We start from the raw sequence: 20,149 nt of genomic DNA, 5'->3' as shown, positions 1-20,149 counted from the left end.
CTGACACTGCGAGCCTAATAGGATCCTCCTGGGCAGCCCAGCCTGGGCATAAGGAAAATAAAATAATCAGGTAGCCAGTTAGATATTGTGCATTCCCCGATGGTGACCCACATCCTATTGGAACGAAAGGAAACAAAAAGTTGGGGAAATTGCCTGTGGTGCTTAGGCCGCCTCAAGGAAAAGGCCAATTCTCGCTTGCAGTCCGCGTTTGCCAGGGTTATGAGACTGTGGGAAAGATGTGTTGAAGACGTGAAAGAATTATGGACAATGTACTAAATAGTAAATGCTTTTATTCTGTCACTAGTAGCTGATTGGGCTATGAGCAAAAAACACTTTAAAGACAAATAACATTCGGGTACAGTAGGTACCTAAATCTTTCTCTTGTTTGTTCTGCTGCTAGATTAAATAATCTATTATTTGTTTTGTAAGACAAGGTTGATTAGAAGAAACCCAAATATACATGACTTGGAAACGGGTTGAATAAATTAAACATCTTAAAATGCATGTGTAGCTTTTTAAAATTACTTGTTTTTTTGATTAATGTCCTTATTTTTACTATAGATCAATCGTAGCTTATCAGCCGGCAGGTGACAACAGTCACACGTTTGATGTGACTGCCATGTTTAAGTCCATCGGGAATTTCCTTGGGATATTCAGTGGATCCTTTGCAATGGGAGCTGTGACCGGCATAGTCACTGCTTTAATATCCTTTATGTTTCAGAGTGGTGTTTCACAGCTCATGTATTACATTCTGGTTCAATGTGAGTTTATAAAACACCTGCTTTTCATTTTACTGAAAGAAAACAGTAGGATGATTTGAAGAACAGGCACATTTGATGCCATGTTATTTATCCTTAACCATGACTATTACGTCACCAAGTTCACCAAGTTGCGGGAGTTCAATCTTCTGGAGACCGGTTTGTTTTTCTTGATGTCCTGGAGCACCTTTCTTTTGGCTGAAGCTTATGGTTTTACAGGTAGGTCACAGTCCAGCAGGCTCAGTTTAGAGGGAGCCAGGCTTCATGCTTTGCCTCCTATTATGGGTAAGGGTAATGCATTTGATATACCGCCTTTCTGTTGTAGAACCAAAACAGTTAAATATTATATTCAGATACTTTCTCTGTCCCTAGTGGGCTCACATTCTTAAGTTTTTGTACTTGGGACAGGGGAGGGTCAGAAGGAGCCGCAATGGGAATGAACCCAGTTCCCCAGATTTTCAGCCCATTGCATTAACCATTAGCTTACTCCTCCACTCTAGTATCCGGCTGCAGGGTGAAATATTATATACAGCCACCCAATGAAAGCAAAAGTTACTTAGCTACTGACATACTAGCTAATTTTTTATAAATTAGGTTTTCCTCTGTTCATCCTCTAATAAGGTTATCTAACATTCCTTTAATGTGAAAGTGGGCTTTAGCTGCAAAGTTTGATTAATATCTTCAGATTTGTAATTTTACAGCTGCATGGGACTGTGTCTGGATGGTAAAGAAATGCTAGTTATTTATTACTAGTAAAACATGCCCGTTTCTTGCGCAAATGAAACGGGCGCTAGCACGGTTTCCTTCCAAACCTCCCCCCCTCCCTACTCTCACCCCTTCGGCGTTCTGAAGGCATTGACCGCCATTGTTGCGGACCTCGGCACGCCACCTTCAATCTGCTGATTCGTTGGTTGTGAAGCCACTGACACCATTGCTCCGCCCTCGACGTCATCACGTTTGACGCAAGGGCGGGGCCCCAACACAGTGTTTTCGGTGGCTTCACCACCACAAATGCTTCGAACCGGAAGGAAGTGCCCGGAGGACCTGACAGTGACGTCAGTGTCCTCAGAACATTGAGGGTGAGTTTTATTATATAGGATTATTATTTATGGCATTTGTACCCCACATTTTCCCACCTATTTGCTCTTTGCACAGCCGACCATATAGTAATTCTGCCCTGTTGGAGTGTTGCACCATAGTGTGATTTGCAGAGATGCAGAAAGCTTTCTGTTCTGTTGTGTTAGGTCAGGAGTAGGCAACTCCGGTCCTCGAGAGCCGCAGGCAGGTCAGGTTTTCAGGATATCCACAATGAATATGCAGGAGATAGATTTGCAAGCACTGCCTCCATGGTATGCAAATCTATCTCCTGCATATTCATTGTGAACATCCTGAAAACCTGACCTGCCTGCGGCTCTCGAGGACCGGAGTTGCCTACCCCTGTGTTAGGTGATGGCATTCTCTCAGAATTCTGTGCTGCTCTCTACTGAGTCCCAGCACAGGATGCGTGCAGCCAGGAACAGCAAACTTGGGAAATCCATGACAATGAAATCCCACTGATTGATAGCATTGCACACTGCAATCCAGGAGACCAGGATTTAGTTCTTGAGGTAGATTTCTGTTTCCCGAGCTGATGAGGTGGGGATACAGCTGCGGCAGCATTCACAGCCCCCAGGAGGGAGGGAGACTCCATCATTGCTCAACAGGGACACCTAGTGGACACACTTAGTATGCAGGATCCAGAGGAAACCATGGTCTGTGGCTTTTGGTTGAGGACCGTCACAGCAAGGCGGAGCTAGGTAAGGGGGTATGGTGTTAAGAAATGGTGGTGGGGAAACCCTAAGCCAGGGATGGGCAGTCTTTATACACAGAGGGTCACACGCATGTGAGTACTCTCCCTAGTGGGCCACAACATTACATAAAAATAGTAAAAATTTAACAAAAAATGGCAGAAAAAACTGCTAGAGTGGCTATTCTGAAAATATTTGTGAAATTCAGCATTTAAAATTGACAAACCTCTGCGCATATCCAGCAGATAGCCAAGACCTGTCGCTTCTTCCTCTATAACATTAGCAAAATCCGCCCTTTCCTCTCTGAGCACATCACCCGAACTCTCATCCACTCTCTCGTTACCTCTCGCCTTGACTACTGCAACCTACTCCTCACTGGTCTCCCACTTAGCCACCTATCCCCCCTTCAGTCCGTTCAGAACTCTGCTGCACGTCTTATCTTCCACCTGAACCGATACACTCATATCACCCTTCTCCTCAAGTCACTTCATTGGCTTCCGATCAGGTACCGCATTCAGTTCAAGCTTCTGCTACTAACCTACAAATGTACTCGATCTGCAGCCCCTCCTTACCTCTCAACCCTCATCTCCCCTTACGTTCCTACCCGTAACCTCCGCTCTCAAGACAAATCCCTCCTGTCAGTACCCTTCTCCACCACCGCCAACTCCAGGCTCCGCCCTTTCTGCCTCGCCTCACCCCACGCGTGGAACAAACTCCCCAAGCCCATACGCCAGGCCCCCTCCCTGCCCATCTTCAAATCACTGCTTAAAGCCCACCTCTTCAATGTCGCCTTCAGCACCTAACCACCATACCTCTATTCAGAAATCTAGACTGACCCCACTTGACATTTCATTCTTTAGATTGTAAGCTCCTTTGAGCAGGGACCGTCCTTCTTTGTTTAATTTGTACAGCGCTGCGTAACCCTAGTAGCGCTCTAGAAATGTTAAGTAGTAGTAGTAGTTATCTGTGTATACTTCCCAAAGTTTTGCAAGCCACATAAAATTTAGTGGCAGGCCATAGGTTGCCCACCCCTACCCTAGGTGGTTGTTGATGGAGGTTTGGTGTAAATTGATCTGGAAACCCAAAGGAGGCCAAAGAAAAGGAAATGGTATACCAAGAACTTCCAGGCTCTTCTAAAGAGTAGAGAGTACACTGGACTCCAAGCTCCGCAGTTGAGCCTGGGGTGATTATGTGTAAGTGAAATAAATCATCTTATTCGTGTTTTATGGGAGTTTGGTAATGAAAGCAATAAGCTAGGTGTTAGAAGGGGTTCTGCGACATTTATCTATGGAAAAGCAGGATTCAAGCTCATTGTTCATGTCTTTTGGCAAATCTCCTGAATGTATCTCTGTGCCTTTCGTAGCCCTAAGAAACTAGTGCAGGATTCGCAGTGCTTTTGGATAGTGTGCCTGTGACAGGACCCCCGTGTGAATGTGGGGAGTGGACCAGTGGAATAACGCAGCTGGACAACAGGGAGGCACACAAAATAAGTATGTATTTACGGGAATCCCCAGGTCTGTTCCTTCACAGGATCCGAGTCATAGCGTGAGTAGACCTCTGCGGTTCAGGAACATAGTTATTAAACCCCAAACACAGCCGCAGGTTCTCAGGTCTCTGACAAGGATTAGGTCTGGCTCCTGCCAGACCGCAAAGCAAAACTCACAAAACACATGATTTTCGTACCTCAACCAAATCACAGCAGTTAGATGTATTCAGTAAGGGAGTATGCTGGGGCTCCTGTCTTCCTTCCCTGGGCCCCCTTAACTTCTGCCTGGCCCTGCCTTTTGAACTTCCTGGTCATGACTCCGCCCCTCCCGTCTTACTCCCTCCTGGGGTGGGACCTGCGCTTTTAAGGTGGCCCAGGCTTTTTAAAGAGGGACTTTAAGGGTGAGGGGCAAAGTCCTATAAACCTTGTCACAGGGCCCCTCAAAAACATGTATCTGTTTATAAGATATTGGAGTGTGAGACCAACAAAATGATGGGAAAGGGGGATGGTGAGGAGTGGATTAAGTTCTCTCCTGCTGTCTCACACAGCTCCTGATTTCGCACTTCCTGCCTCTCTCCCCCCACCTTCTTTTCTTATTTCTGGGTGCTACTAAAAGCTTTTTAGAGGAGGCTCTGAGATAGGCTGGTATTCAGTCTCTGGAAATGCCATGCCTCTTCATCCTCTACTTCTTGGACTTAGCCCCAGGGTGCACCTGCCATCCTGTCATATCTAAGTTGCTCTAAAGTGAGGAGACGGTAGCCTTACAGAGGGCAGCCTGTGCTGCTGAGGCAGAGCCCAGCGCAATGTTTTCACTTGCAACAGTCTAACAGTCATGCTACTACTACTACTTATTTCTATAGCGCTACTAGACGTACGCAGCGCTGTACACTTGAACATGAAGAGACATTCCCTGCTCGACAGACCTTACAATCTAATTAGGACAGACAAACAGGACAAATAAGAGTTGGGATTCCTGGTATTTTGATAATGTTAATAATCTTTCTTCCAGGACTGGATCAACAATCAAGCGAATTAGGCAGTTGCCTAGGGCCGCAACTTCTTTTTTTTTTTTTGGGGGGGGGGGGGAGTGGTGGCAAAGAGCAGCTGCTGTCAGATCAAAACAATAGATCCTAACAGCCAAACAATTCTCAAAGAGCTATCAGCATATACTTTTGCATATAGGGATAATTTTGGAATAGCTAATTTACCTTGAGAAATGGCTTTTGAAAATTGCCCTCATTGCATATATACATGCAAAACAATATTTAATGTTTGAAAGTGTGATGCCTTATCTGTGCATTTCTACAGGATTGCTTTGGGATGATTGATGCTGGGTTCATGATAGTTGAGTTTAATTATGAAAACCTCTGGGAGGGGGTGGGGTGGGGTGGGAGAAATGCCTCAGGACATGAAAGATAATTGAGGGGGGAGTGCATAAGGCTGAAGGTTTGCCTTTGGTGCCAGATATTTTGTACTAAGCTTTTTCTCCTTCTCCTTAGGACCCTGCCTTACACTTTGGGCTCTGCAGTTGATAACTAGGCTTTCCTTCCCCCAGCCCACCAGATTCATTTGTTACTGAAGTATTTTGGGATGCAGTTTAGCTCTCTTGAGATTTAGAGTTCTAATCCCAGAGTGCTGTAAAAGGTGTGGAACCGTGCCTGTACAAAATCTTTTGTAGGGTTGAAGTTGGTATCCCTCATTTCCTATTTGGTAAAATGTGTTCTAAGGGGAACCTTTTTTTCTGGTTGCAGGTGTGGTGGCAGTTTTGTTTTGTGGTATAACACAGGCTCATTATACATACAACAATCTGTCTCAAGAATCACAACATCGAACTAAACAAGTAAGTACATAGTAGGCATGTTCACAGACATGGGAGATCTAGTGAAAATGCCTTTTTTTTTTTTTTTTTTTTACTTACTTTCCATTGCATCTCCTACACCAGCTCAGTTCATTTTCCTGCACCTTTTCTAATTCCACATGTAACTTTTCCTTAAGTTATTCACCTTTATTTATCTGTCTAACTCGTGGTTACTCTATCTTATCTGTCTATGTGTTCGACCTCCACTAACACCTTGTGCTGTCTGTTAAGATGTTTTAATATGTATTGCATTGACATAGTCAGTAGCAGACTGTGCCATAATGTGTGTTGTTGTTTCAGTATTTTTACTGCTGTAATTTTCTATTTCCTGTGTCCGACTTATTCTTGTTGATCACAACCTTGTGTGGGTTTCTTCAAAATGGCGATGAATCCTAATAAAGAAATAGATAAATCACATAATAATAAACATGAAAACCACCAGACCTGTCCTACATCAACAAACTACATCCAAAACATAAAAGAAAACATTTAATTATGATTTGAATTATGGGAAAATTGTGGAGCGCATCCGACAGGATCTGTCACGGTGGAAAGGAATGTGGGTATCCTGGTGGGGACGGATGGCAGTCATTCAAATGAATATTCTCCCCAGATGGTTATTTTTGTTCCAGTGTTTGCCGGTTGCGATGGCGAGGGGGACGTTGCAAAAGCTACAACGTCTGATAATACAGTTTGTTTGGGAGGGTAAGCATCCGAGATTGGCAAGGAGAGTACTATGGGGGGAGGTGGAAAGAGGAGGAAGGTCACTACCATGCCTGGAATGGTACTTTTATGCAGCGCAGGTGAAAATGGTGCTCGAATGGGAGAGGAGACAGACCAAGTTGGTATGTCAGAACAGGAGTATTTCCCTTTGAGGAGCCTGAGATCCCTTTTATGGACCTCTGAGGGATTGGAAGCTCGGCTAACAGGGGTGGATAACCCGTTTTGTAGACATCTCTTACAAGTGTGGGAGCAGTTTCGGAGGAAGTGGGGGCAGGGAGAGAGGGTGTCTTCTAGGGCGGAGATCTGTTGGGAACCAAAATTTGGGGCGGGAAAGGAGAATCGGGTATTTCTGAGATGGGAACGTTTGGGTATCATAAAATTTCGGGACTTATTACAGGGACAACAGATGAAAACCTTTGAGGACCTTAAGGCTCAATATGGGCTGCCAGAAAGTGATCAGCTCTCGTATATACAGGTCAAGCACTTTATGGGGTCCATGGGGTGGAGGGGGAACAAAGTACAGGAGCAAGAGAGCTTGGAGAACCTGTGGGGTATGTTACAGAGGGTTCCAAGGACTATCTCAGTAATCTATAAGTTTATAAGGGGGAGTGACCCAACCCCATTCCGCTTCAAGGGAGCATGGGAGTTGGATTTGAAATGTAATTTCTCGGACCAGGAGTGGGAACGGATTTGTGGGGAGGTCCGGCGGGCTTCCACTTGTGCACTAGTACAGGAAAATGCATACAAGGTACTGTCTAGGTGGTACTATACCCCTGAGCGGCTTAGGAAAATGTATCCGACTGCTTCTGATAGGTGCTGGAGATGTGAACAGGAGAGAGGCTCCTTTCTACATATATGGTGGGCCTGTGCCCGGATACTGCCATTTTGGATAGAAGTTACCAAAACAATGGTTAAAATGACAGGGGTTTCGATGGTGTGCAGCCCGCAGGTGTGTTTATTGGGAACACATAATGAAAGTGACTCCTGGGAGCGCAGTAAGCTGCTACGCTGGGGTATGGCGGCAGCTAAGTGCCTTATTGCCCGAAAGTGGAAAGATAAGAATCCTCCCTCCATGGGCGAGTGGAGGGAGAAAGTGGAGCAATTTGTACACATGGAAAGACTCACGGCATACCGTAGAGATGGGGAATTGAGAAGGAAGAGGGGGTGGTCACGGTTAAAAGGATGGTTGGCACACATATAGTTGAGGGGAACGGGGAGGGGGGGAATTTATAAAGATTAACAGTATGGGGTTTAAGAAGTACAAGGGATGGAGGGAGGGGGGGCTAGGGGGGGAATAAGGGTTGAAAAATTTACAGATGGAGGAAACAATTGGCTAGTTGTCTATATTTGTATTTAAGGAAGTTGAAGTACTATGTTTGTTATACTGATTTTATATCAATAAAAAGATTAAAATTAAAAAAAAAAAAAAAAGAAAACATTTAAAATCAACTCTAATCAGGAATATTGACCCAGTTCTAATCCATACCTAAAATATTTATTGGCTGACCGGCTAAGTTGTTGCAGCCAAAGATAGACCTGCATAAATAGCAGGGTGTATCTGGCCGCTAAACTTAGCCGCTCAGCCAATGAGTATTGGCGCTAACTAGCTATGTCGCTAAGCACTAGCTGCTAAGCAGTAATACTCTGCCGCAGTATTAGCGCTTAGCTGGCTTAACGCTATTTAACCAGCCAGGAGCTGTTCCTGGCCAGTTAAATAGTTTTAAACATCGTCTGGACTGTCTAATGGTTAAGTCTTCCTTTAACTGGTCTAAGGCTTCATGTTGCAATATATTATTTTAAATAGCTGTGAAGATTTGGAAGTCCGTGTGGCACTTTATAAGGTATCGCTGGGGCCTTGAAAATAACACTAGAATGGATGGGATTAGAATTAATGTGAGGAACTCGGGCCCTGACGATCAAAACTCCAGCGCTGTATGGAACAGTTCCGGAAAAACAACACCTAAACAGCGCATCAAAGGAACTCCCTAATGCTCAGTGGTAATGACATGCAAATTTAGGAGCGCTTATAGCATTGAGCATTAGGGACTTCTGCAGGAGGATTGAGCATGCGCGCAAGAGTTGCGCGTATGGCCAGTGTGGAGGAGGAGGGAAGGAGGAGGAAGAAGTGCTGTCTCCAAATTTGCAAGGCTCAGGTTTTCACACTGAAGCCCGGACTCTGCATCGCAGCTTCTTTCCTTAAGTCACTCCAGCAGCCAGATGTTGATTCGTTATGACTTCAGAGCTTCTTTGTGTTTTCGCCATGAAAAACTGTTCCTTCTTGCTTCCCCCAGCATGGGTTTCTTCCACCAATCACTGCAAGGCTGCTAGGAGCACCGGTTACCCCATTCCTCCCCACTGCTCGACACAATCCTAACGCCAGCTCTGAGCTGGCATATGGTTTGCGGAGGAGGAGCTCCCTTGTTCAGCGCACTGAGCACTGGAGAGGAATACAGAATGACCTCTTTAACATGCTTTTGCATGCTTATTGCGCTCAGAGCCAGTGAGCTAGTTTTGCTCGCTTATCGGCTCTGAGCATTCGGCGCTAGCAAATGCAGATGCTAGTCCAGCACTAATAGGCCTCTAGTGCCCACATTTGCTTCTGAGCATCGGGGCCTCAGAACTTGCAGCCCTCAAAAAATTTTATGCAGGTCACCTTTAGTCCTGAGTTGTGAAGAATAGAATCTGTGTGTCTGCACTTATGCCAAAGAAGTGTTCAGTAGATCTGGTCCCATGAGTCATGTTGCTGCAGTGTGGAGGTTCAGCTGTCCTGTCCTTTGGGGCTGATCAGGCCTGGGCCTAGGAGGAGGGAGGCAGGATGGCAGTTGCTGCTACTATGGTGATGCCTTCTCATGTGCTATACCTAGCCTTTGAAAATCTCTGCTTACAGAGATCCATCTTCTCTCTGAGAAGGGCCAGTGAAGGCTTCTCACTAATGTAGGCATGTCACTAGGGGAGAGAATTCTACAGGGGCAACAGAAGGCAGAGAAGGATAAAAGAAAGTGTTCTTGAGCAATGGGAATGTAAGGATGTCTTTTTTTTGTACCCTGCTTGAGTGTCTTTGCATGTAGCATCTTTTTAAAAAACTGTACCTGAAAAGCTTTCTTCCTTTCAAACCAGTTATGGTGCCAGTCATGTGACTTATACTTCTGCTCTTATTCTTCAGTTGTTTGAACTCCTAAATTTCTTGGCTGAAAACTTCATCTTTTCCTATATGGGACTCGCACTCTTCACATTCCAGAATCACGTCTTTAACCCAACCTTTATAGTGGGAAGCTTTGTATCCTTTTGTGGCATCCATGATGAGGATGACCTGCATGGTGGGCAATGAGGGCGCACGTTAAATACAGCCATCGCATTGCTTAAGTGCTCTATAATGTGTTAAGGCAGGGCTAACCCTCCAAAGGCAAAACCTAGTAACTGCCTGCTAACAAATGTGTGGGAAATCAAGAGAATGTGTCTTTAAAAACAAATTCAGAGCTTTTATTAAGCCAAGTGTCACTATCAGTGTAAAGAGAACTGAACTGTTTTTGGCCAATCTCTAAACATTGTATGAGGCAAAACCAACAGGCTTATTTTCGAAAGAGAAGGGCGCCCATCTTTCGACACAAATCGGGAAATGGTCGTTCTTCTCTCAGTGTCGCCCAAATCTGCATAATCGAAAGCCGATTTTGGACGTCCCCAACTGCTTCCCATCGCGGGGACAGCCAAAGTTCCCGGGGACGTGTCAGAGGCGTAGCGAAGGCGGGACTGGGGCGTGCCTAACAGATGGGCGTCCTCAAGCGATAATGGAAAAAAGAAGGGCGCCCCTGACGAACACTTGGCCGACTTTACTTCGTCCTTTTTGTGCCCTATATGACCAGATGACCACCTGAGGGAATCGGGGATGACCTCCCCCAGTAGTCACTAACCACCTCCCACCCCCAAAAAAAAACAACTTTAAAAGCTTTCGTCTTTTTTTTTTTTTTTTTTTTAGAGTATGTGTGAAGGACATCCTTTGCTAAGCCTCCGTCCCTGAAGGGGGGAGAGGCGGGTCCTGGAACACAAAGGGAAGGGGTGCCTGGAACTCGGAGGAGAGGGAGGGAAGCAGGTAGGGGGGGCCTGGAACTCGGAGGGAGGGAGGCAGGTAAGGGGCATGGAACTCGGAGGGGAGAGGCCTAGAACTCGGAGGACGGAGGGAGGGAGTTAGGGAGGGGGCCCTGGAACCTTGCTAGCGCCCGTTTCCTTTCTGTTGGAAACGGGCCTCTTTTACTAGTAAACAATAATGTAACATCTAATGGTTAATAGGGGAATCCGTTGCTAGTAGGAGAATGAATGGAGGTATGATTGGTAGTATGCAAGGTTAATATGCAGTGAAGTAATATTGGTTTTGTATAGATTAACAAGATTAATAAAAAGGTTTAAAATATATATAAAAAAAAATTTTGAAACTGTTACTGGATGCAAGATTCATATTTATTAGGGATATCCTGAAAACCTGGCCTGTTTGCAGCCCTCAAGGACTGAACTTGGACAAGCCTGCTCTAGGTGTGTGTTCTCAGATCACACCATAGTCCGGTAGTTGTTATTGTTGGACCTTAATGCCTGTTGAATACAGCTGGCTGTGTTCTTGGGGAGAGCCGCCAACATTTACCCACTCTCCTTTTTACTGAATTTGGGTCGAAGAAACAAGATTGGGTCAAACTTCCAGCACATGATGATGTTTGCAGGTATGTAGATCTAAGCACGTGTTTATCTGTCCATTTTCTGCCTAGTGATGTGCAATATTTTTTCAGGGACTATAGATTGTGCAGGGCCAGGATGAGAGGTACCACTTGCTCTAGAGGTTGCAACGCTGGGAGTTCTTGGATCTTTGAGCATTTAGCTTTGAGGTCAAACATTCAGGCTTGTGGCCTGACTCAGTGGCAGGTGCTGCTATGCAGAAGAATTGGGTTTGATAACTTGAGCCAGGTTGCACCTCTGCATGTTGGCTTGGGCCGGGAGTGCTATGGAGAGGGAGCGTTTACAGCCCCTGGGGAGAGGAAGCCTCAGTTGTTGCTAAATAGCGGAACCTAGTGCCAAATCTAGGGTGCATTTTGCCAGGTTGCAGAGAGAGCCCCAGCTTATGTCCTCCAGTTGATGACTGAGCTGAATTGAGAGGGAATGCAAAATCAGTGGAAAATTCCCAGATAGCTGCAAATGAAAGGCAGCTTATCATGCTGCAGCACAAAAGAGGTTGGTTCCAGTTGAGCGGACAACCCAAAACAGCAGGTGGAAACTGTCGGCCCTTCCCCCACCCACACAGCCTTTCTTAGAGTGTTCAATTTATTTGGATTTGAGAGGCTTTCACGGCAGGGCCGATTGGGGAGGGGGACGATTGGCCTGGGTCTCATTCAAAAGGGGCTTCAAATGTAGAACTGGGCACCTCCATTTAGTTGCCCTGAGCACTTGCAGTAAGACCCTGTTCTATAATGAATGCCCAGGTTCTGTTATATCAGCCATAGATGGTGTAACTGGGGACATGTAAATGCACAGCTGGGAGCCCCACCCATGCTCCACCCCTGCCTTTATGCACTGTCACGTACATGTGCCAAGACAGAATAACGCTTAGGCGCCCTGCTGGCATTTTCATGGGTACATGTACATTTAACATACACGTAAATGCTAGTACACACATATAATTGTGGGCACCTGGATTGTAGAATTGCTTTTTTGATGCCTTCTTTTTGTTTCTTCAGGGCCTGTCATTTTTATTTGCATTATAGTTAGGGACTTTCAAAGCCAGAAGTGGGCTGGGACTTCTGTAAGAGAGTCTGACTCCAGCAGTGTATCTGGGTCAGTGGAGAAAAACAGTGCACATTAATTTAATTTTCACATATGCATGTGCTATTTAACCCTAGTTTGGCTCTCTTCCCAGAGAGCAGCTGCCAAGTACATTCATCTTTTGGATGTGCATATTTATCTACTAGCAGATTTTTCAAAGATAAAGTTATCTAGGTGTTTTTTTTTTTCAAAATTAGCTGTGACGTTCGTGCGTACTTTGCAAGCAGTCTGCTGTAAATTGCTCTCTAATCTTTGAATCTGCTTTGGAATGGCTGATTAGCCCTAAAAGGCAGTATAGAAATCATGAATATCTCCCTTCCAGCAGTGAGAGCAACCAGATCAGAAAACAGCATGCTGGATGCAGGAGAAGGAGGAAATGTGCATTTTAGATTTGCAGCCATTGATGCTGTCCTGTAGTAGTACACGGCCTGGATTCTGATTAGCTGTTTGCCTCCTGCAAGACTTGAAGATGGTGCCAGTAAGACACACAGTGGTTCTGTTTTTTTGTTTGTTTGTTTTTCAGGGCTCCGAGGAGCCATGGCATTTGCCCTGGCCATTCGTGACACAGCCACATATGCAAGACAGATGATGTTCACCACGACACTTCTGATTGTGTTTTTTACTGTCTGGGTTTTTGGTGGGGGCACCACAGCAATGTTGTCCTGCTTGCATATCAGGTGAGTTGTGAATATAGCATTCCTCTTGAGCTATTTATTAATCATGGTTAATTACTTCTTAATGGGCCTCCTGCATGCTCTCTAAAGGGCAGCCCTATTGTCTGTCCACGCATAAGGACCTTATTAACTGACGCTCCGATTCTCAAACCTCTGGTGCTGGAAAAATAGCTGTGGAACAGCACAGCAGAATAACTCTCTAATGCTCAATGCTAATGATATGCAAATATAGGTGCGCTGTTAGCATTAAGCATTAGGGAATTAGAGAGGATTGTGCCTGGGGCATGCGCAGAAGAGCTGTCAATCACCAGGCGCTCCAGTACAGAACCGCTCCATAAACCTCCTTGTTTCTACAGTCTGGGCTTTTTGCATGTCCAACTCCGAACCTCCGCGAGTTCTTCCGTGTTCACATCCCACTTTGACTCTGCTCCTCTTGCTGTGGGCAGCATCCAGCAGTCCTCTCTGGCAATTTCTGCTGCTCTGTGAAACAGCCCAGGTCACAGCAATGGCATGGGGAGTCGCTACCTCTTCCGAGCTCTAGAGCCTCACTGCAGAGCCTGTGTAGATACCCTAACGCCAGCTGGGAGCTGGCGTAGGGTTTCCAGCGCTAAGGGCGCCCTTGTCCAGTACACTGTTCTCTGACCATCAGAGGGAATAGCAAATGACCTCATTTACATCGCATTAGCATGCTGTTTGCGCTGAACGTGGGTGAACTCATTTTCCACGGTAGGGGTCTTTCAGCATTGTGTGCTGGTAAATGCAGGCGGCAGTCCGGTGCTGATGGCCTCTAGCACCCGCATTTGCTTCTGAGCATCGGGGCCTGAGTGCTATCTGAGAAGTGTTCCAAGTTTTACAAGTTTATTTCAGCTTTGAGATCGCCCAATCAGTAGACTCTCTGGATGGTTTACAGTACACTAAGAGAAAGAAACAGAACTTACAATATCATGAAGGACAGAAAAGGTTAGCTGAAATTGGGTGGCGGGGGGAAGAGGGGTTGGTGGTTGAGAGGCTAGGATGGGGGAGGGCAGACTTATACGGGGTCTGTGCCGGAGCCGGTGATGGGAGGCGGGAAATACTGCTGCACAGACTTATATGGTCTGTGCCCTGAAAAAGACAGGTACAAATCAAGGTAAGGTATACACATGAGTTTATCGTGGGCAGACTAGATGGACCGTGCAGGTCTTTTTCTGCCGTCATCTACTATGTTACTATGTTACTATGTTAGAGGCAGCATACTCCCTGGACCACCAACCCAGGGGACAGCAGGACACAAGACTAGCAGGCCAAAAAACAAAAATGACATCGATCGATACCAAAGGCATCGTTAAACAAGAATGCCGTTAAGGCAGTCTTGAATCTCTCCAGTGAACGCTGCTGCTAAGTGCTAAGATTAGGGCATTCCAAAAAGATGGAGCAGTGATGCTAAAAGTTCTTGATCTAATGGTATCAAGGCCAATAATTGAAAAGGAGGGAACAAGTAAATTCTGCTGCAAGGATCGCAAAGTTCGCTGGTGCGGGGGCATATAGAATCAAAATGGGGAACCTCAGTTGTGGGTTATGGATTTTAAAAAAAATTCTATGATTAAGTGGTAAACAGTGTTCCTCTTGCAAAGTGGGGTCACTTGCTCAAATTTCTTAGTTTGTAATTAGTTTAACAGCCATATTATATATGATTTGTAATCTTTTCAGATCGGTGGTCAGTAAACCATTTAGCAGGGCATTGCAGTAATCCAGTTGATTTAATAATGAAACATGGAGCTTTTATGAATATAGGTCTGTCTCTCCCTTCTGTTGTGAACTTACAGAAGCAGGGACAGACCCTGATCTGCATATGGGAGTCCATGCTTTGATCAGCCCTCTCTTAGAGTATCATAATTCGTTTTCCTGGTGTCCTCAAAAATCTGCTTGTGAGATTCCAAATAGAGCTGAGTTCCTGTTTATAACATAAGGTAGCTCTGAACAGAAGATTTAACGATGGGTGGGGGGGTGTCTTGTTCCAAATTGCTGTGTTCTGGTTGTGCTTCTTCAGGGAAACACATAGATTCTTCTTACTGGGTGGTTGGGCACTGTCCAGGGAACTTTTTTACCCTCACTGAAGGCTTCAGGGGCAGTCATTAAACCGGTGATGAGCCACAGGGTTTGGGGCTCAAAAGGGGTCTTTGAGTCTACATGTACTTGTGGCAAAACTCCAAGACAAGCAAGTTCTTCAGCCAAAGAAAGAAAAGCAGGAACCAGGGGGCTGAATATCCTGATGGATCCAGAACTCGCATCCAGTCTCCTGCATAGGTTCGAGGGCCAATCAGGAGGGGTGCTTCACCTTTTGGCAGTCAGATGATTTCTTCCTGGAAAATCCTTTCCATTCTTTTTTACATCCTTGGCTGTTGGGAGAATAGGGCAACATAACAAGGATACCTAGTGTCAAGTAATGCAGCCTTTGGTGTTACAAAAGAGGCCTGCATAGGAGACTTATGTTTGAGTTTCAAGTCTCTGAATGTTCAGTTTTTGGGGGATACTGTCCCTCTTGAGGGATCTGTTTCTTCTGTCTTCTTCCTCCACAAGAGATTGGGGTGAAGATTAACTTACAGCTCTCACAGAGGGCAGAAGCTGGCTCTGGGACACAGGCACAGAAGCTCCCTCACTACTCTTACAGATTGGGATACTCTCCTCTAGGGATCTGAGCATGCAAGACAGCTATTGGAATTTGGGTTTAATCCTGAGGGCTCAGTCCTCCCTTCCTGTCAAGCCTCACAGAGTAGCATTTCTTTCGTCTTGGGGCAGAGGTTGACCTCCTTGGGTAATTTTAAAGGTAAACGTTTCTCTGTGCTTAATGCTGTTCCCCTCTGAGTGTGGTATTTTGTTCTGACAGAATCAAGCTTTCTGTTTTCAGTGATAGCAAAAAATAAGTCAGTTGTGGTCACCTTTGAGATATTTGTAAGTGCCAAGGTTCTTCTGAATTTTGGTATGGGTCTTTTATTGGTGTGTCCTAATAAGGTGCAGTAGTCTTTTAAGGCATTAATTCTAGGAAGAGTGAAAGACATCCCAACTCTTGTTCGTGTGATCTGAGGTGATCAAGTCCCAGAGGGCTTGTTAGCCCACACAATCCAAGTGCAGGAATCCTTGTAGGCAGGGTTAGTCTGTGTTCCAGAGGTAGGACAGTGCCCTTGCTTTTATTGCACCCCTTCTCTAAATGCCTCAGCATGGGCATGCAGGTCTGGAGGTTTTTGACACCTTAGGTATAGGAGTTCTGAGAGCTATCATTGCTTCCTCCCGCCTAGTCTGGATAGAGTTTCGTTACATCCCACTTATCTGGCTTGGTCTGGCATGGATGATAAGGGAAAATTTGGACTTACCTGTTAATTTCCTTTCCTTTAGTCCTGCCAGTGCAACCCAGAAACTACCCATGGAAGCCATGACAGTCGAGGGTTCTCGGTTTGACAAATTCAGAAACCTCACAAAGAGTATTTTGTAGTTGTTTCCTTGGTGCATGGAATTCTCATTCCTGGGTTAGTGATAATAAACTGATGACTGCACCAGGTTTAGCTTTAGGAGTGATTTGGAAACCCAAAACATGAGAAATGCCTTCAGTTCTTCAGTATCCAATATCAAAGCTAAGACTACTGAAGGCAGCATTAGCCTCCTATAAATGGAGTGAAATCAGCTCTGAGCTGTTTTTCTCTAGCTGGCAGCGGACATATCCTACTCATCTGGGTTGGTCGGGCAAATTTCAAGGAAAGGAGATTAACAGGTAAGCCCAAATTTCTTGTTCTGTATCAACAATTGCGATGTGTCATTATAGAACAGATGCACCACCTACTTAATTCTGGCGCCTAAATAGTGGTGACCAATTAAAAAGAGCTACAAAATAGTGAGTGTATTACAAATTTTTAGGTTTTGTGTATGTTTTTGGTTTGTTCTGTGTTAATGTTGTGATTGTTTTTGCTGTAAGCTGCTTCAAAGCCTCTTTGAGAGAAGTATAAAAGTCTGTAAATAAAAATAAATTACGAAAACAGTGAAGGTGGATTTCAAGATTTGACTATTGTAATGAACCTGTTTGACCACTAAGTGTCATCTATAGTCCATAGTGTGGCAAGTAAAAAAAAAAAAATAATAATAATAAAATGTTTGAAACTTCTGACCTGATAATAAGGAAAAGTTGAGAAGGAGCCAAGTAACGCATATCTAATTATGGGACCCTTTTATTAAAGCTAGTGCACGCTAAATGATAAGCCATTTTATACCTGTCGGCTACTTAGAGCATGCTAATTCCATTAGCTTGCACTAAGCTTTAATAAAAGGGCCCCTATTTTCTTTGAGAATAGTATACATGCATAAAATGCCGTTAATAAAGTTACCCCACGCATAAAAGTATGCACAGTGACCAAAAGACACGCACTTTTACATGACCTGGATGTAAACACGTTCAGGGGGACGGGTTTTGGGTAGAGTGCAGGTAGAATTGTGATCTACATGCGGACATTTATGTGTGCTTTGAGCAGGCATAACTGTCCATGGCTTCATTATAGCCACAATTTCTGCAGCGTTGCTGGGGAAATGTTACAAAAACACATAGGTACCTACAGTGGTGGAAATAAGTATTTGATCCCTTGCTGATTTTGTAAGTTTGCCCACTGACAAAGACATGAGCAGCCCATAATTGAAGGGTAGGTTATTGGTAACAGTGAGAGATAGCACATCACAAATTAAATCCGGAAAATCACATTGTGGAAAGTATATGAATTTATTTGCATTCTGCAGAGGGAAATAAGTATTTGATCCCCCACCAACCAGTAAGAGATCTGGCCCCTACAGACCAGGTAGATGCTCCAAATCAACTCGTTACCTGCATGACAGACAGCTGTCGGCAATGGTCACCTGTATGAAAGACACCTGTCCACAGACTCAGTGAATCAGTCAGACTCTAACCTCTACAAAATGGCCAAGAGCAAGGAGCTGTCTAAGGATGTCAGGGACAAGATCATACACCTGCACAAGGCTGGAATGGGCTACAAAACCATCAGTAAGACGCTGGGCGAGAAGGAGACAACTGTTGGTGCCATAGTAAGAAAATGGAAGAAGTACAAAATGACTGTCAATCGACAAAGATCTGGGGCTCCACGCAAAATCTCACCTCGTGGGGTATCCTTGATCATGAGGAAGGTTAGAAATCAGCCTACAACTACAAGGGGGGAACTTGTCAATGATCTCAAGGCAGCTGGGACCACTGTCACCACGAAAACCATTGGTAACACATTACGACATAACGGATTGCAATCCTGCAGTGCCCGCAAGGTCCCCCTGCTCCGGAAGGCACATGTGACGGCCCGTCTGAAGTTTGCCAGTGAACACCTGGATGATGCCGAGAGTGATTGGGAGAAGGTGCTGTGGTCAGATGAGACAAAAATTGAGCTCTTTGGCATGAACTCAACTCGCCGTGTTTGGAGGAAGAGAAATGCTGCCTATGACCCAAAGAACACCGTCCCCACTGTCAAGCATGGAGGTGGAAATGTTATGTTTTGGGGGTGTTTCTCTGCTAAGGGCACAGGACTACTTCACCGCATCAATGGGAGAATGGATGGGGCCATGTACCGTACAATTCTGAGTGACAACCTCCTTCCCTCCGCCAGGGCCTTAAAAATGGGTCGTGGCTGGGTCTTCCAGCACGACAATGACCCAAAACATACAGCCAAGGCAACAAAGGAGTGGCTCAGGAAGAAGCACATTAGGGTCATGGAGTGGCCTAGCCAGTCACCAGACCTTAATCCCATTGAAAACTTATGGAGGGAGCTGAAGCTGCGACAGCCCAGAACTCTTTGAGATTTAGAGATGATCTGCAAAGAGGAGTGGACCAAAATTCCTCCTGACATGTGTGCAAACCTCATCATCAACTACAGAAGACGTCTGACTGCTGTGCTTGCCAACAAGGGTTTTGCCACCAAGTATTAGGTCTTGTTTGCCAGAGGGATTAAATACTTATTTCCCTCTGCAGAATGCAAATAAATTCATATACTTTCCACAATGTGATTTTCCGGATTTAATTTGTGATGTGCTATCTCTCACTGTTACCAATAACCTACCCTTCAATTATGGGCTGCTCATGTCTTTGTCAGTGGGCAAACTTACAAAATCAGCAAGGGATCAAATACTTATTTCCACCACTGTATGTGCCTTCTTAAACAACAGTAGTTGCCTTCTCAACCTAGTTGAGCTATTATAAAATTATCCTCTTTGATGGTAGTTTTATGAGAGAGTGCCTAGTTTAAGAGAGCAAGTGGGGGGGGGGGGTCTACTGGGGCAGTATTTTATAAAGGCACATAGGTGTCCATGTGTCTTTATAAGATGCCAGTGTAAGTGGAAGAAATTGCTCTTACATTGCAAGTGTGGACATCTACATCTGCTTGAGAGTGAGTGTAAATCTCTGCATCTAAATTTTAAGTATGCATGTAAATGTGCATATCTTATAAAATGTGTGTTGACATTTGTACTTTCTAACACTGCCCGAACATACCTATTGGCAAAGTGTGCATTATCATATCAACGCAGATACTTTTACGCTGGTCGCAATTTTATTACAGACCATTTGTGTTCACGTATCGTCACGTACACATGGAAATAACTTCATAAAATTACCTCCTTTATGTGTAAAGTTCATAGCTTGGTGAGTCAGCTGGTTCAGTAAGAGGGATTTTCTCATATGTATGACTAGTGCAGAATTATTAAGGAAGGATCCCTCTGAATGTGTTGAATGCATTAGTAAGGTTGCTGTTTTAGTCCACTTTGAATGCACAGAAATAGAAAATAATAGATCAATTAAAATATGGGTAATACTGTTTTATTGGACTAACTTAATAACATTTTGTTGAGTAGCTTTCAGGAACTGTTCTGACCTGAGAAAAGGAGTGTTAGCTCCTGTGAGCTAGTTAAGAAAACTATCACCTTATTTGGCCTTTTTTTATTTATAAACCCAGTGGTTCCCAAATCTGTCCTGGGGTGGGGGCTCCCCAGCCAGTCACGTTTTCAGGATAGCTACAATGAATACTGCCTCCACTACATGCAAATCTCTCTCA

At 44.8% G+C, this 20,149-nt stretch overlaps 1 protein-coding gene across 1 annotated transcript in view; it reads left to right on the top strand.

Moving 5' to 3' along the window:
* Positions 1–20,149, top strand: part of SLC9A6 (solute carrier family 9 member A6) — a 77,730-nt gene that overhangs the window by 45,411 nt on the left and 12,170 nt on the right. The window contains 6 exon segments of the mRNA XM_030209137.1: positions 562–703; positions 872–977; positions 5,783–5,871; positions 9,776–9,889; positions 11,207–11,318; positions 12,935–13,088. Coding sequence (XP_030064997.1) covers positions 562–703; positions 872–977; positions 5,783–5,871; positions 9,776–9,889; positions 11,207–11,318; positions 12,935–13,088 — 717 coding nt within the window.

This window comes from Microcaecilia unicolor, chromosome 7, assembly GCF_901765095.1.
Source record: "Microcaecilia unicolor chromosome 7, aMicUni1.1, whole genome shotgun sequence".
Lineage (NCBI taxonomy): Eukaryota > Metazoa > Chordata > Amphibia > Gymnophiona > Siphonopidae > Microcaecilia > Microcaecilia unicolor.
This window is presented reverse-complemented; position numbering and strand designations above follow the sequence as displayed.